General features: G+C 50.8%; 2 protein-coding genes across 9 annotated transcripts in view; both read right to left on the bottom strand.

The window, feature by feature from the left end:
- Positions 1–1,315: 1,315 nt before the first annotated feature.
- Positions 1,316–15,590, bottom strand: A3galt2 (alpha 1,3-galactosyltransferase 2). 3 transcript variants are annotated; one of them, XM_074080646.1, is made up of 5 exons: positions 13,322–15,590; positions 5,630–5,710; positions 5,370–5,459; positions 4,967–5,104; positions 1,316–2,516 (listed from the first exon to the last, which is right to left on the bottom strand). In XM_074080646.1, the coding sequence occupies exons 3-5, from the start codon at positions 5,435–5,437 to the stop codon at positions 1,829–1,831; spliced, it is 894 nt and encodes a 297-aa protein (XP_073936747.1). In that variant the 5' UTR covers positions 5,438–5,459; positions 5,630–5,710; positions 13,322–15,590; the 3' UTR covers positions 1,316–1,828. The 3 variants fall into 3 exon arrangements, with proteins under 3 accessions (XP_073936747.1, XP_073936746.1, XP_073936748.1); XM_074080645.1 differs by lacking the exon at positions 13,322–15,590 and adding an exon at positions 13,285–13,312; XM_074080647.1 differs by lacking the exon at positions 13,322–15,590 and adding an exon at positions 13,016–13,278.
- Positions 15,591–15,744: 154 nt separating this feature from the next.
- Phc2 (polyhomeotic homolog 2) overlaps positions 15,745–17,330 on the bottom strand; it is a 107,643-nt gene continuing 106,057 nt past the window's right edge. For all 6 annotated transcript variants that reach the window (XM_074080640.1, XM_074080643.1, XM_074080639.1 and 3 more), the window contains one exon: positions 15,745–17,144. In XM_074080640.1, coding sequence (XP_073936741.1) covers positions 16,990–17,144 — 155 coding nt within the window. In that variant the 3' untranslated portion in view covers positions 15,745–16,989. The remainder of the gene's footprint in view (positions 17,145–17,330) is intronic.

Below are 17,330 nucleotides of genomic sequence, written 5' to 3'. Positions count from 1 at the left end.
AGAGGGCTAAGCATGCAGTCCTCCTTCACAAGGGTGCCCATGACTGCACCCATGGCACCTGTAACCCTGTAAATTTCACTATACTTAAGCCATCTGATTGGACATGGGGACATATAATTGACATAAGGATAGATCAAAAAGGACTTGACCCTGGAAGTCTGATGTACCTCAAAGTAATAACTGCTAAAATTTAACCTAAACAACTGCTGCTTACAAATTAATGATAAAATAAAAAAAAGGTTATGAAAGAGATCACAGACAGAATGAAAAAGCTTGCCCATGTCCCCATCCAGACTTGGAGAAAATAGGATCCCAGTGACCTGTTTGGAGGATGGTTTTCAAAACTCTGATAGGGGCAATAGGGCTAATTCTAGGAGTATGCTTAATACTGCCCTGTCTGCCTCCCCTGAGGCTATGGTCTATCAGGACCGTTATGGGAGGCCATTATAGAAAGAAAAATAGCCACACATGTAATGATGCTATAAAAATACAAACCCCTAGATCAAGGTGATGCTCTTTGACCCATTTGTCTTCATTTGTCAAATGTCTCCATTTGACATGTGCAAAAACTGAGACTCAGCCAGGTGAGGAACCCCTATGCATCACAGGTTCACATCCAAATCTCGCTGGCTTGTGGTCAGCTTTCCAGTGGGCCAGGGGTTGTTGGACTGGTGAATGTTGAGAGGTAAGGCGGAAAACAATTACTGTACTACCAGAGGAAGGCATGTGACAGCTCCCAGCCAGCAACGGATGACCTGTTCTTAGGGACACCTGGCCTGGTTCTGTCTGTCATCCATCATCCTGGTCATCCACAGACTGGTTTGCTCAACCAGTTTAGATAGAGCTTGCTGGGGAATTCTGAGCTACTTTTGAAAGCAGAGACTTCTCTTATGTGACATCATCAATACCTGAGCTTGCTCATAAAAATGACCAGATTGTAAAAATCATGAGGGTTGACCAGGTAATTAGCTGGGGACAGCTATTTACCCTTTCTGAGAACAGTGGAGGTTGTTAAAAATGCAAAACACCTCAAAGAAGATTCAGGAGACCACCGTAAAATCACACTCTTCAGGGCCTCAGTTTTCCCAACTGTCAGACAAAATCTCCAGTAGTTACCTTCCCTGGAGGGCCTGAAGACTTTCCAGCTCCTACTCAAAGCTTGTGTTTCCCCCCATAGTGGATGAAGAATCTGGAGTTAGGCATGGAAGAGGAAAATTACCTCCCGGTTATGGTGGCCAAAGAGTCCTAACCAGCTCAAGACCAGGGAATGTTATTTTTGTGTGGATTTTGCCTCTTTAGCAGAAAGGAACATAAGGACAATTTTGGAATATTTATTCTGACATTACTCAGCTATGTACAAAACATGCTACTGGGCAAGGAAGGTGAAGGCTGAGGCACTGACTGGGATGCCTGTAGTGTTTCTGCCTCGGTGGCTCATCCCCACAGGTAGGTGGACTGAGCGGGAGGGACCAAGTCCTTGCTCTCCAGCGGCTGAACTAGGTTAGAGCCTCTGGGTCTGGGCAATTATGGTCTCTTTGTGCCTCAGTGTCTATTTTTAAAAGGACACAAGAGGTGCAAGGTCTACAGATCGCCAGTCCCATGCACTGTTGTCGTCAGTCACTGTTTAAGTGAGGAAGGGCACACGGGAGAGTTCTGGCTCTTGTCATCCACTATCTCTCTGCGTTCCAAAGCACCATGCAGTTTACAGAAGTTCCCCTAACTGGATTCAGGGTCTCTTCCTCTTGAACCTTCCACTCCACACCGTCCTGATGCCAAGGGTACCCCGGCGGCTGGGGCCAGGAGGGGCTGGCTGCTCGGATGGATAGCGCTAGTCGCGGACCAGCGCGTACTCCTTGGGCGCCCAGAGCAGGCGCGGGCGGTGGACCTCGGGCCGCCAGCCGATCTCCGGGGACCAGCAGAACTCGGGCGACAGCACTTTGGCTGGCTTGTGTAGCCAGAAGAACTTGTTGAGGTGGCTCTCGTCGTGCCAGCGCGCCTCGAGGCCGAGCGCGCGGTCCCGCTGCAGGCCGCGCGTACAGTGCGCCGTCAGCCTGCGCAGGGCCGCCACGCTGCCCCCGAACACGGCCGCGTGGTAGTAGAAGTCGCCCTCGCTCCGCGACAGCGCGGCGGCCGAGCGCACGTCGCGCTCATAGGGCAGGAACCACCGCGGCCAGCGGTAGTGCCAGGCGTGCAGCTGCGCCACGGAGTCGGCCAGCGTTTCGGGCCCAAAGGCGTTGCTGAAGTGCTGGTCCACGTCCATGCAGAACACGAAATGCGCCTCGCGGCCCAGCCGCCCGCCCAGCGCCGCGTGCAGCGTGCGCATGCGCGCCATGGACACGTCCTGCCAGCGCCGCTCCTGAACCACGCGCTCCACGCGCAGCCGGCGGCCCCGACCCAGCGCCACCTGGGGCACGGCGGCCGGCCGCTCGGTGAACACGTAGTACACCACGTGCTGGCCCACCATGAAGTGCTGTTCCGCCGACTCTAGGAAGCGCGCCAGGTACTTCTCCAGGTACCTGCCGGGCCAGCGGGCGCGTGCGCCAAAGTCAGCTTGGGTGCACCTCCCCCTTCCCACAGACCGCCTCTCCCCTCCCCACGCACCGCTCCAACCGCGGTCATGCGGGGGCTTCCCAGCCCTACCCGCACCAGTCCAGTCAATACAACTCCAAACCCGCAATCCCACAATTTCTCGGCCTTGGGGTTGGCAGATTAAGGATACTTGCAAGTTGTTTGCCCTGAAGGTATGGATGGGGTGGGGGGGGGAGCGCTTATGCGCTTTCCATGCTGTGGGCTTCCCGGACTGCTCTGATCCAACAGTACCAAGGAAGTGATGCTGGGCTGGCCCTTGGGGGGCTGATAGCCTTCCCCTCTTTTTCGCTCTGAGCCTTCCGGTAAGAGGTCCCAGAACCTGATGCTGCCATGATGTGAGGAAGCCCAAGCCAGCTGTGAAGAGAGCCTTCCTGGAGCAAGAGGCGCCCATAGGTCTTCGGCTCTTGGTCTCCCAGTTGAGACCCCGACATTTGGGAGCAGTGAGGAGCCCCTCCTACTGAGCTCTGTCCAAATTCCTGGCCCACAACCGTGGGCTAGAAGAAGAATCAATTGTTTTAAATCATTGAGTTTGCATAGATAACAAGAGTGCTTGGAATACTGGAAACTTAGTATCCTTAGTTGACAGGAGATACTAGAGTTTCAAAATAGTAATAATCCAAAATAATAGTATTTTGAACATTTATCACGTGGCAGATACTTCTGAGTCAACAGGCATTGTCTCTTTCAAAGAGCTCTAGCACCTCGGGGGTGGCTGAAGTGGTAGATTGCTTGCTTAGCATGTTTGAGACCCTGAGTTCAATCAATACCCAATACCTAAATAAATAAATAAATAAATAAGCTCTAGCAACTTGTACAGGTAAATACCATTGGTAAATGGTAGAGTAGGATTTGAGCCCAGATTGGCACACTGGAATCTACCTTGCTCTGTTCCTGGTGGACATGCTGGAAGGGAATCAGAGATTGTAGAATCCTTACCATCCCATGGGGTGAGAGTCAATCTTGGAACACAGGACCTTGGGGTCCTGGAATTTCAGTTCCTTGAGTCTCTGGCCTTGGGGCTAGTGCTGGAGCAGTCTGCTCAGCCTCTTTAATAGGGAGGTCCAGGGAGAGGCCACGGTCTCAAGTGGTGCAGCAGTTCTCCATGGCTCAGCCCTTGTAAATGTTTTCCACCTTGCCTCTCAGTGACCCTCCTCGCTTTCTCTGCCTTCTAGAATATGGGGGATGGAGCTAAAGGAAACTTGAGCAGTTGCCTGGGGTATTTGGTGACAAAAGTCTTTGCCCATCCTGTAGCTTCCTGGATGGGAAGCTCTCGCTCGTTCTACTGCAGCCTGTCCCAGCATTACCGATGCCCTCTTTATTATCCTAGACTTGACCTTAGCGTGCCCTGGGGTCATATGCCTGACTGCCACTCTTACCAGGAGGAGTCCCCTCTGCATCATTTCTGTAAAGGTGTACACCTGTCCTGATATCCCCCTCCCATCCATAACTGGGAGGTCAGAGCACCTGCCATTTCTTCTCTACCCACCCATCCCGGTTCCTTCTCCACAACTGGAGGCCCACTGCCTGGGCCTTTGTTCCTTGACCAACATCCTCTTCAGCAGTGATTCTGTCCCCCACCCTCCTCAGTCACTAGTTTCTATGGTTACCCCTTGACTCGGTCATCATCAGTGTCCTACTTCCAAACTGCCACCTCACCAGGCCATGGTATGAATCCCTCATTCTTCCAGTTTACATACTCTAATCTCTCCCCTCTCAACAGTTCTGCCTCTCTGAGCCCTCTGTCACTTCTCAGTATCTGCTAGGCAGGAGCCTTTTTATTTTTTCCAGTGGTACTGGGGTTTGAACTCAGGGCCTCACGCTTATTAGCAGGCACTCTTACCGCTTGAGCCGCTACACCAGCCCTACTTCTCTGTAGGACTGTGGTAGTATTTGCCACCCCCTGCTCTCTCCACATCCCTCTTTGGCCAGCATGGGCGAAGCCCCTCAGTTCCCTGCCTCTTTCCTTCCATCGGGCTTCCCTGGCAATACCTCACCACCCCCAGCTTTGTCTATAGCTGACCTCTGGCAGACTCCTTACTCCTTCTGTCGCTCTCCCCTTCTTCTTCCCATGCACCTGAAACAGTCCATTATTTCCTTACCACAAACCCAGTGCCTCTTCGTGGATCAGCCCTAAGCCCTAGGCAGATCCCTCCTGGGACATAGTTCTGAGCCTCTGGCTGCCTATTTGGGGAGGGCTGTATAGCACTGGTATGCGGAGGAGGGGAAGAGAGAGGGTGCTCCTGGGAGTCTGGGACAAGGGGTGCAGCCCCTAGCTGCACGTTAGGATCCCATGACTGGGGAACAGGACATCCTTACACACATGTACTCCCATCCCACAACTTGCCTGGACAGCACTACTCCCCGTCCCAGGCCTTACCTGCCTACAGCAAAGACAGTCAGCCCAATGGTGAGGTTCTGCTGTCCAGCCACTTGTTGGGCTATATCGGGGTTGAAGGTGCCATCCCAAATAATGGGGGCCCCCCAAGAGGTACAGGTCAGGACTTCAGGCCGGGCCCTGGCCAGGGAAGGAATGGGGAGACAGTTGCATTTACCCACTGACTTACTGTGTCCTCACTGCCACCTCTCCAGTGCTGGGCCCTAGGAACGCAACAGATCTATCCTGCCTTTAAAACCCCTGAGACAGAGGACTGGGTGATGTGGGTCTGGATGGGATTCATGAGTAGAGTGCCTGGGTGGGGGATAAGAGGAGGACAGGGGCCTGGGAAGAGCCCTGTAGGTTTGTGGGTATTCTCAGAGTGGGAGGGATAGTAGCTCCTTACCAGGGATGCAGGACACCCGTAAAGTTGTCTCTCAGCAGGGACATTATGGCTGAAGGGCAGACGCCCATGGGGATGTATATTTCCAGATACCTGTAGAGTGGAGCAGCAGTAAAGGGGTATGTCACCTGCTCAGGAGGGAAAGCACTTGCCCAGGCTGAGCCATCACCCACCCTTCATCCCTAGAGGAGGCAGCTGGAAAGATCCACTTTACCCTGGACCTGGTGATCCCCACCCCTGGTGCTGAGGGAAGGGGTTTGTACCTGATCCTAGGAAGCCCATACAGGAACAGGCCTAAGAGGCCAAGTGCAAGTAGGATCAGCCGCCAGATGATTCTCTTGGTCCTGGAGGAAAGGGTGTCAGTGACTCATTTACACACACACACACACACACACACACACACACACGAGAAATCATTGCCTGATTTTAATGCTTCATTTTTAAAACATTTGTTTGAATATGAATTTGTTCTTTTCATATGGAACAGACATTCAAAGGGATGCAAGTCATAGTCCCTCCTCTTCCTCTGTGTGGCAGTGGCCAGTGCTACCAGTTGCTTCCATGTCCTTCAGAGGAGGTGTGCACACAGACATGCACAGGCAGAAGTGACAGCAAGCACTCCCTTTCTTTAGTTCCCCTATACAGATGGCAGCACAGTGGACATGTTTTGCACCTTGCAGGTTTTGCTGACCATTATATCTTTGAGGCAAAATATTTCATCTCATTGCTTAGAGACTAGTTTTTTTTGTTTGTTTGTTTTTGGTTTTTTTTTTGCAGTGCTGGGAAAGGGACCCAGAGACTCCAACATGCTAGGCATGTGCTGTACCCCTGGGCTACATTCACAGCCCATCTCATTACTTAAAGAACCTCCCTCCTAGGGGAAAGATTCCAACATAAATTAGAATAGAAAAGCTGCAGCAAGTGCAGACTCTGAGTTCACTTCCCTAGTACCACTGGGTGGGGAAAGCAAAGTCTGCATGCATCGAGAAGGAAATTTCATAATGCAAATTTCATGATGTGAATGTTTACATTAAAACTTTTGTTAGAATGTGAAGGAAAAAAAAATAAAACCTCCCTCCTGGGCTGGGTACGGTGGTTTATGCCTCTAATCCCAGCTACTCAGGAGGCAGAGAGAGGAGAATCACAATTTGAGGCCAGCCCAGGCAAAAAGTTAGTGAGACCTTATCTCAAAAATAATCGAGATCTGGGCACTGGAGTCTCACTTTTGTAATCCTAGCTACTCCGGAGGCTGAGATCAGGAGGATCATGGTTCAAACCCAGCAGGGCAAATAGTTTACAAGACCTTATCTCAGAAATACCCAGCACAAGTGGTAGAGTGCCTGACTAGCAAGTGTAAGGCCCTGAGTTCAAACTCCAGTACCACTCCCCCACCCCCGCCCAAGAGAAGAAGCCAAGTATGGTGGCGCATGCCTGCAGTCAGTCCCAGCAACTTGGGAGGTGGAGGTAGAATGATCAAGGCCTAAGGACAGTCTGGGTAAAGTTAGCTTGAGACTCTATCTGAAAAGCAAACAAAGCAAAAGGACTGGGGCATGGCTTAAGTGGTAGAGTGCTCGCATATCAGGCTCAAGGCCTTGAGTTCAATCCCCAGTTCGTAACAAAAAGAATCTTCTCCTCTTGTCAGGCTGCCTCATGTCATGGTTGGAGAGAGACTACTTTACTAACCAGGACTGTTCAAGGAGCACTGAATCTGTCCTTTCCTTTAGACAGCATTGTTGCAGGGCATGGCCTGACCAGGCTTGGAGGACAGGAACAGTCAGAGTTCGAGTAGGGTGAGACTGACCTTGGGCAGGAGAATAGGCCAGAAGAGGACACAAGGGAGTTGGTGGCAGGGAGTAAAGAGCTGCCTGGGACCTAGCAATGAGTTGTTGGGCTAGTTATATAGTCAGAGGTCACATCTCTGGCAACACAATCCAGCATGGGCAGGACTTCCTTCCATAGAGCTCAGTGGCCCCATTCCTGGCTTAGAGGAGGTGGGAGTTGGGATTTGCCCATGGTTGATTGTTTTCCAAGAATGCTGAGACTCTTCCGGAAACCCTTCATAAGGAGCACAGACACTGGGGCCAGGTCCCCAGGTTTCAATACCAATTCTACCAATTTTTAGCTGTCTGCCCAAAGGCAGGGCTGGGCCTGCTGCATGTGGCATTCTTAGAATACTGTCCTCAGAGGACTGTCCTGTACTTTGAGTTAATGTAAGCTAAGTGACTAGAACAAGGTCTGACACACTGTAGTCACTCACTGAACTTCAGTGTTGGCAATGCTGATCCTTCTTCCTCACAAAGCATCACCACCCCAGGCAATTTCCTGGCTCCACTCCCTGTCCTACAGTTCTTCCAAACACTGGCTTTTCTGGGCCCTTTCAAGAGACTGCTAGTGTCAGAGCCTCCTGTCCTGTCAGTTCTCTTATTCCCACTTAACTACTCCATGCCAGGTATGTGTAGGAGTAGCTGTGAGGACCACCTTGCAGTCCGGTTTGTGTATGTGTGCCTCACTCCTCTGGGTACCCCTTCTACTCCCAGCACACGCCACCTCTTTCTCTGCAGCTGACCAAACCAGAAACCTGCATGCAGCCCAGCCCTTCCCTCTCCTGCACCCAATGTGCCATCGTGCCATCGTCTCCAGGCTGGGTTGACTTGGTCTCCTTGTCTCTGCCCCTCCTGTTCGTATAGCAGCCTCTATGATGACCCTGGCCTGCTCATCTCTCCCAGACTATTAGAGCAGCTCCCTCCCAGATTCCAGAGTCATCTCATAAATAACGTCAGCCTCCCTTAACAGTGACTGCATCACACCAACAGGTAAATCTGCAAGGAAGAAATGCATTAGTAGGCAAACATATGGAAAAATGTTCACCTTCACAAGTAACCAAAGACATACAAATTAGAACAAAGTGACAGGTTTTGCTTATAAAATGAGCACTTTTTAAAAAGGGTATAATGAAAATAGCCAAGCTGCCAGCCTACAGTGAGACAGGCACTCTTAAGCTTGCTGGTGGGAGTAGAAGTTGTTCTGGCCTTTGGAGAGCCACTTAGCCATGGGATCTGAACCCTTTTAATACTCATTCCCTTTTGTCACAGCCCCAGCTGCTGGGAATCTGTTCAAAGGAGATAGCCTTCAGTATGGACAAAGTTTATGCATCAAGATATTTATCGGTATGTGTTTGCTCATGCATTCAGCACATATGTTTTGGGTCCAAGAGTAAGACCAAGCCCTGTGCTAGGGTCACAGGGCTAGGATGTAGAGGTGATGAAACAGATCCCATTTTCAGTGTATGAAGTCAGAAAGATGTGGATGTGGAGGGGGAGAGGGAGTGAGAGAATGTGTCACATGACAGACCAGCGCACTACACAATATATGCTGTGAGTAGGATATGTAGAGGTGCTTTGAGGACAAGTTGGAGGGTAGGAAGGAAGAAAGGAGGCTTCCTGGAGAAGGTGACCTGTAAGCTAGGGTTTGAAGAATTAGAAGTTACTCAGGTCAAGTAGGCAGGGAAGGGCGAAGGGAACCCATGACAAGGAAATACCCATGAGCCCTGTGAGAGGTAGAAAAACCTTGGCAGGCAGGTAAAGCTGCAAGTTGTTCCGCAAGGGTGGAGGTAGAGCACAGGTGGGGAGTGTTGAGAGCTGAGGCTGCAGAGGCCAAAGGGGTCGGGTCTTCAGGGCCTGCACTCCAGCCCAGGCCCTTGGACTTCGTCTTGAGGGTCATGGGGTGTCAGATTTTTATTAAAAACAAAAAAAGTGCATGAACTGAATTATTGAGCCTGGACATGGCAGCTGGGAGGGTGATGTGGCTGGAGGCAGGAAGATGAATTAAGAGATCAGAGTGCCAGCCAGAGCTACTGGGTGCATAAGACAGGGCATTGCAGCTGGGTGGGGAGGAGTAGGTGAAGGGCTGACAAATGAGAGGGAGCAGAAGCTGTGTTCTTGCCGATTGGGGTAGGGGCTGGAGCCCAGCAGGAAGGCAGGCTCAGGAGAGGGTTCTGGAACTTCCCAGCCCACCCAGGCCTTGTTACTTGTTATGGAGGAGAGCACAGAGGAAGAGGAGACTGGGAAAAGCGGGGAGACTGGCTGGCAGTGTAAGCGGGAGGTACTGTGTGTGCGCGCCTGCGTATGGGCGTGTGTGAATGACTTCCCAGAAGCTGGGCTGGGAGGAGGAAAACACCTGGAGGGATGAAAGGTTGATGGAAGCCTGTTTCTTTGACACTGTGAGGAGACCAGCTTGGCTGGCTGCTGCCTGGAAAGCACCAATAGAGAGGTGTTTGAAGTCACAGGACAGGCATTGTCTGAACAGATGAGGCAACTGCTAAAGACCCCAGTGTCCAGTGAGAGGGACTGACGCAAGAAACTTGTCATGAAGACTCTGAAGTCACATGGAAAAATGCTTACACAGGAGCATGAAAGGGAAAAAGAGGATCTGAAGTGACGTGTACCATGACAAGTTAGCAGGATAAAGCACACGTCTTCACAAGAGCAAACAGGACAACTTATTTGCATAATACAATTATAGTAGAGTTTCCCCTTTGCTTTTCTCCTTAGTTGCACTTATATTGCTTTTGTAATGAATGAATAATACAGTTAGCAGTTTGCAACAAGGAAAGATTATTTTATGATTTCCTGCTGGCTGTGGACTTTGGCTGAAGTGCAAAGGAGGCTTCTCAACATGGCTCCTCCTTTGCTGCATTTCAGTGCTCACTCCCCATCTCCCTTCCTGCCTGTGGACACTCCGCAGTGGACAGTCCAAGGATGGTCTAGCATTGCTTGCCAAAGCAAACAGTGTTTGCTAATGAGTGAATGATGAGTATGTATAGGATGCAGTCAACATGGCCACTCAAAAGCGTGATGTATGTGCTGCAGAGACTGTAATGTGTGAAGTGCAGAAGGAGTAGCAGAATGCGTGCAAAGGCAGATCTCACTTCTGTGATAGAAGGCCCTCCACCTGTGTCCATGCTTACAGACATGTGTATCCATGTTCCATAAATGTGTAAGAGGAGCGCTAACAGAGAGCATATGTGAGCCACACAGGTCACTTAAAATTTTATACTAGCTACATTAAAAAAGCAGAAGAAAAATGTGAAATTAATTTTAACAAGATTTTTACTCAACCCAACATATCCAAAATATCATTTCAACATGTAATGAATATAAAAATAGAAATATTTTCCATTGTTGTTTTATTCTAAGTCTAAATACTAAGGCCAGTGTGGATTTTAGAGTTAGAGTACACTTCAGGGGCCCAGTAGCCACACATGGCTGGTGACCATTCATTCTATATCGGACAGCGTGGATTTAGAGGGAGACACATTGCATTGGTGGTGGGTTGAGATTGGAGGGAGGGGACTGCAGCCTTTTACTCCATGCTCTTCTGTTACGTTCAACTTTGCACAGTGGTCATGTGTTCCTTCTGTTAACCAATGTGTAACTTTTGTTACATACAGATCCTGCCGTGCTCCTAGCTTCCCCTTATGTTCTGCCTTCCAGCATGCCTCCCATGCCCAGAGCCCAGGGCACCTGAGGGCATTGGTACCGCCTGACCTCCCTATTTGAGTGTCTCACAAGTGTCTCAAACACATGTGCCCAACATGGAACTCTCATTTTCCTCGGAAACCTGCTCCCCACTTGCAGTCTTCTACATCTTGGCACATGGCATTGCAACCATTTCTCTGCCCCTTTTCTCAAATACCTCAGAGTTCCTCCCCGCCCCGCCATCCAGTCCTCCTGCAAAGCTTTGGGCCTTCCCTCACCAACACATCCAGTCCCTTTACCCACCTTCTCCTCCTATCATTCCACCCCAGACCATTGTGCCCTCAGCCGACAACCACCCTAGCTGCCTCAGCAACCGCCCTGTTTCTCCTCTTAGCCCTGCAATCCACTCTCCAGAATGATCTTTCAAAAATTAAGTGAGGACATACTCTGTCCCTCTCCAAGGCCTCCTGATGACTTCTCACTGCTCTCAGAATAAATCCACATCCTGGATTCTGGCCCCTAAGCTCCATGCTTCTGGTCCTTCCCCTCACATCTCATCTGTCACTCTTGCTTGGTCTGTGGTTTTCAGAGCCCCTCTGCAAGTTTCCTGCTACCTTGTCTTCCCATCCTGTTGGCATTCCATCTTGGCTTCTCCCTGCCAGTAACTCCAGCCCAGCCCTCTTGCTGAACACTGGTCTCAGGAATCATGTGTCCCCTGGGTGACCATGTCTGCCTGGGTGCCCCACAGACACCTTAAACTCAGTCTCTTGAGCTGCACTTTGCATTTCCCTCACTTGTCCCTTCCTTCTATTGTCTGCCTGACCAGAGTGGGATCCCTTACTCCCTTGTGTGACAGCAGCTCAGTGTCCAACTTCTATTGCTTCTGCCTCCTTCTTAGTTCTGAGATTCCCTTCCTGCCCACTCCTGCCATCCTATTTGTGTCTCACTTCTGGATTCCTATAAATCAATACCCCAGGCTGCACCCAGGCTCCATCCCTCACCCTCTACTATGAAGTTTCCTAAGCATCCCCCAAGACTTTGTGTCTCCCCATCTTTCTCCAGACCACTTTTCTCATCCTGTAGTAATCATTCCTTAATTCCTAGCTCCTTGATGTGTTCCCTCCCCTCCCCAGTATGCTCCTCTGTAACTTCACCAAACCTCCCTTCTAGCCCTTGCTGAATGAGGTGACTATCATCCCCTCCCCCACCACACCATGAATTTCTTTTAATTAGACTTTGTAGTCTTGGTGCCGAATCCCAGAGCCTGCCCCATAACTGATGGTATTAGTAATTATTTGTTCAGAAGGGAATGGAGCAATGAACGGGCTCTTTGTCTCCATTCTCTTTCCCAAACTTAAAACTATTTTCTCCAGAAGTAAATCTGTGCTCATCAATAATCCTAGACAGTGAGCCAGATACTCCAGTGTTTCATGTACTGTCTTGCTGAAGTTTGACCACAACCCCCTGAAGGAGGAGCCTGAGGCTTGGCAAGGTTAGGCCACTTGCTCAGGGTCACACAACAGGTGGGACTGACTGTGAAACAGGGCCTTGAGTGTGGCATTTGGGCTCCTTAGGACCTGTCCCAACCCAACCCCAGGTTCCTCTCATAAGGGTCCCTGGCTCCTCTGATTGACCTCTTATTTCCAGCCAGTTTGGCTCCTGCAGGAAGCCTTTCTTTCCCCTGCAACCCACTCTGAATCCTGGAGGCTGGCTACAACTCTGTTTTTCTGGCTCCTAGAACCCTGTCCTAGTATTGGCAGCTGACAAGATTGGCCATGATGCAGGGGTAGAGAAAGGGTTCTCTTTCTGCTCTAGTGGCTGTCCCCACTTTCTTAGCCAGTTCCCCTTCCCCTGTGCCCCACCCCAAACACACACACACACACACACACCAGGTAGGGCAAGCCGATGTTTATCTTGGGCACCCAGCCACAGCCATGGCAGCCAGGCCTGGTGAGCCCAAACAGCCAGGTCAGGGAGGGTGCTGGGACCCAAACTTGGGTTAGGGACCCACCAGCTCTTCCTGCCCCTCCAATACCTTAGTCTGGAGCCCTTCCTTATCCATGGAGGCGCCTGCCCGATCCACTCCTCCACCTTGGTCAGATATTTGCCAAAGGATTTTTCACTCCAGCGAGAGTGGCCCCTCAAACCCCACCCATACCCTGTTCCCCTTACCCTGCTTTCAAGGGTAGAGACCAGCCATTAGTCCTTAAGGAGGAACAGGTTTCCTGTTGTAGACAAGCGGGGGTGGGGGGGGGACGACAAAGGAAGAGGAATTATCCAGCTTCTAACCCTGCCATCCAGCCTATGGGCTGTCTCTTACCGAAGCCACCTTCTCCCAGGACCTTTGGCTCAGCTGCTCCCTTTTATTCTGGCACCAAACTGGACCCCTCTTGGGTCAGTGGCCCTGCCTCTTACCTCCACCTGGTATTGTCCCCACTCACCTGAGTCCCTCCTTCAGAGCCATAGAGAGAAGCCTACCTCCAACTTTCTCAACCTAGAGCCAGGGAAGAAATGACCTGCTCCAAGGACCGGGACTGGACAGGGACAATGTATCTCCTTCCTGCCCCTCAGCCTCAGGAACCACACCCACTGAGGCAATCAGGGATGGGCTGCCCTGAGAGGGACCTGCTTGGGGGTGGGGCCTACTGGAGGAAACTGGCCCCAGGGTAGTGTGAGGGCTGGCAAGTCTCCTGGAGCAAATCACCTAGAAGAGGGTGGATCTGGCTCTAGTTGGCTGAGAGCTGAGCTATATTGACTTCTCTTCACTCCCTAGGGGTCCTGGGAGACCCTCTTCAGTGTCTGTTCCTGGGAGAGGCTGGGGTCACAGTATGTTTTTCCCATGCAGGAAGAGTCCTATTCTACTGCTGAAGCCCCAGCTAGAGCTAAAGGGTACTATAACCTCAGGCAATGCATTCCCCTTGGAGCTCTTTACCTGAAGTGGGGTACATAAGCCAATCACCCAGAACAGCTTGAGTCAGGTTAAGATCAGGGATAGGGAATAGTTTTGTGAAGCTGACTCTGGCAGTGTTTTTTTTTTTTTGTGGTACTGGGGCTAGAACTCAGGGCCTACACCTTGAGCAACTCTACCAGCCCTTTTTTTTGGGATGGGTTTTTTGAGATAGGGTCTCATGGACTATTTGCCCGGACTGGCTTTGAACTGTGATCCTCCTGATCTCTGCCTCATGAGCAGCTAGGATTACAGGTGTGAGCCACCAATGCCCGGATTATTTTACTTTTTGACAGTGCTGGCGTTTGAACTCAGGGCCCCATGCTTACTAGGCAGGCACTCTACTAGTTGAGCCATTCCGCTAGCCCTCTGGCAGTGTTTTTTAAAAGGGCAAGTTGTGTCCCATTAGAGGTGCAGAAGTCAAGTTTAGTGAATGGTGATCAAGATTTTTTTTTTTGGTAGTACTGGGGTTTGAACTCACGGTCTAACATGTTTGCTAGGCAGGCGTTCTTACCACTTTAGACACTTTGCCAACCCCAGTGATCAAGATTTTAAAAGTAGGAGTGGAAAGAATTGAAAAGACATTATCAGAATATACTACATGAAATTTTGATGTTTTATAAACACGTCTTTACATGTATGTAAATGCATACTATTAAGTGTGTACATACATATTTCCAAGGTTGGGAAATATTTTTAAAAACTGTTGGTCATGACCAATGTGGAATTCTGTGTAAAATGTAAACAGGAACAAATATGTATTTAAGGACATGTCCTTCAAATTTCTAAGAGGCTGGGCCTTTCATCTGAAGAACAGCAAAACTTAACTGTCCAAGGCATTCCACTCATGTTCACCCTGCACTGCACACTTCCATCACACACATAAAAATAAACTCCTCAGGGCCTGGTTTTCATTTTTTCTCATAAAAGAAAAACTGAGGTCCAGAGGGTGAGTGTGTAGGCCCACAGAGGGCCTGCATTCCTCAGTCCAAAGGAGGTCCTTTGCTTGAGGGGGTCCCCAGGGCTCACTCTCCATTCCGGTAACCACTCCATCTCCTGGGCTTTCCTACTTCCCTGGATGTTCCCTGCCTCTTGGGACACCAGGCTTTCTAGGCCCTGGTCCCACTGCAGGCCAACCAGTTTGTTTTTCCTCCTCCTCCAGTAAGCAGTTACATCTTAACAGATTCTCCAGGGAGAAGTTACCAAGCTAGGGGTATTGGTTCTTAAAAATTATCTTGCCTAATCTTTCTTTAGAGGTTCTGATTTAATTCTGGGTGTCAGAACCCACATTCTTACCAGGCACCATAAGGAAAACCTAGCCAAGGGGTAGGTGCACTAAATCAACTGCCTCCTTTCTACCTACTGTGGTAAGGGCAGGGCAGCTCTCCCTCTACACCAGAGTCCAGCACAGCACCTGGCTCAAAGACAGGACCAATCCTGGCTGCTCACACTTCATGCAATACGGCCAGCTCCATCCCACTCATTTGCACTTTCATACTCTGGTTCTGCCCTTGCACATACTGCCTGGGTCTGGAATGACCTTCCTTCTTTCTCCTCTGTGCAAGGCTTAGGTGTCATCTCCTCTGTCCTAATCATAAAAATGCTTACAAAGTGTGTGCTGAATGAGCCAGCTATCCCAAGGGCTTTTCTGGACAGCGGTAGCTCCATCCAAAAGCATCTTAGAAGGCAGGAGAATGTGGGTTCTGGCCCATCAAGTCTCTCAGGTGGGAATGGAGGGTAGGTGGACTCTGGACCTCCTTGCTGAGGGACACTGTGTGAACTGGGGCTAGGGACACCCTTGAATGATCTGGCCCAAGCCAAAGGAGAAGAACATTGTCAAGTGAGCCGTTCCCCCTTGCCCCCCCAACCCAGGGCCTATCCTTCTTCCTTATGGGCAAAAGATAGCCTTTTGGGCAGAGACAGGCATCTGTTTGGGAGAAAGGCACCGAAGAGGCAGGTTTTACAGGTTTATTTTGTAAAAACAAAAACAAAAGCTTAAAAAAAGTCCTTCATTTCCAACCCTGCCTGGGGGTGTGGATAGGGAATAGAATGAGCTGAGAAAGGTGCCTGCTCCTCCTGGGAAGAGTCCGACTCTCCCCCAGGAAATGGGAAGGACAGGGCAAGTCAGAGGCAAGCCCTCGCCCTTTGCCCTGCCTCCTCCTCAGGTAGCTGTAACTGCTGCAGGAAGTTTTATAAGCAAAATGTGGGAGCAGTAGGTCAAAGGCTGCCTCCCTGCACATAGTGCTTCCAGCTGCTCTGCTCAGTTCTCAGGGCCCCGCCATGGGGGACTCTCACGATGGGAAGCCAGGCGACCCAGAGGCTCAGCCTGGTGCAGCCCAGTCCACAACAGCTTCCTTAGTTCTGTTTCATACAGCAGGGCAGCAGAGAGGTCACAGTGCAGGGAAGGGCTTCAGAGACCTCTCTTGGTCATCTGGAGAGGAAATCTGGTCTCCACCTTTCTGATCTTGCCTCTCTGTGTTGAGGCTGCCCTTCTTTTCTATTCCCCATCCTTAGGCTGAGTGGAGTCCAGGACAAAGCACTAAGTGGCCATTTGCTACAAAACACCTGGAACTGCCAGAGGGCAGCTTGTGGCCTGTCAGTCCAGGCCCCCACACAGTCACACAGTCATACACACAGCGTTAAGGCGTCTGTGCTGGCAGGCATGGCCAAACTGGGCCAGCTTCTCTCTCTCTAGCTACAGAGGGGTGGGGGAACCCCATGGCTGCAGAGACAGGCTAAAGTGGGAGAAGCTGACAATGGAAGGCTAACCAGGCCTGGAGAAATTGGGAGGAAGGGAGGCAAGGGCTTTTGAGGCCTCTAACCAGGCCTGCTGGCTGCCCTTGGAAGTAACCCAACTCAGGTTGGGGAGCCCTGACCATAAACCCCCTGGAAAACAGGGGACAGAGAAAGGCGGGGAGAGTGGGGCTAGAGTACTGGGACTTTGGAGGAAGCCAGTGCTATCAGTATTTACAAGCATAAAGCCCCATCTTCTGTGCCACCTACCTCTCTCTACCCCTCCCACAGAAATGAAAGGCCCCTGAGAGCCACTGAGGAGGTGCCCAGACCTCCTCACCAGCTGAGCCCTAGGGAGAGCCCCTCCCCTCTGGCTGGCCCCATTTCTGGGCACGTTGGGAGCGTCCGCCTGGCTCTGCCTCAGTCAGAGTGAGGGGTCCTGGGCAGAGCCTGCCGCCCACCAGCCCTAAGAGTCTTTGAGCATGCTGATGCGGGCATAGATCTTCAGGGCAGGCCCGAGCTTGATGTTCATGGCGCTCATCAGGTGGTCCTCCTTGAGCAGCAGCAGAGCTTGTCCGTCGATCTCCTGCGCACGGAACTCCTCTGCAATCTCCTGACAGCCTGAGGGAGACCATCAAAGACAGCACCAGTCAGAGCAATAGCATTCGCTCATGGCAGTCTGTGTACTTTGGGGTTCATTTATTTATTTATATATATATTTTTTTGTGGCTCTGGGGTTTGAACTCAGGGGTTCATGCTTGCTAAGCAGGCACTCTGACAGCCCTTGGTGTCCGTTTCTTGTCTAAC

Source organism: Castor canadensis, chromosome 7 (assembly GCF_047511655.1).
Source record: "Castor canadensis chromosome 7, mCasCan1.hap1v2, whole genome shotgun sequence".
In the NCBI taxonomy this organism is placed as follows: Eukaryota; Metazoa; Chordata; class Mammalia; order Rodentia; family Castoridae; genus Castor; species Castor canadensis.
Note: the sequence above shows the minus strand (reverse complement) of the source record. Positions and strands in the feature narration are given on the sequence as shown.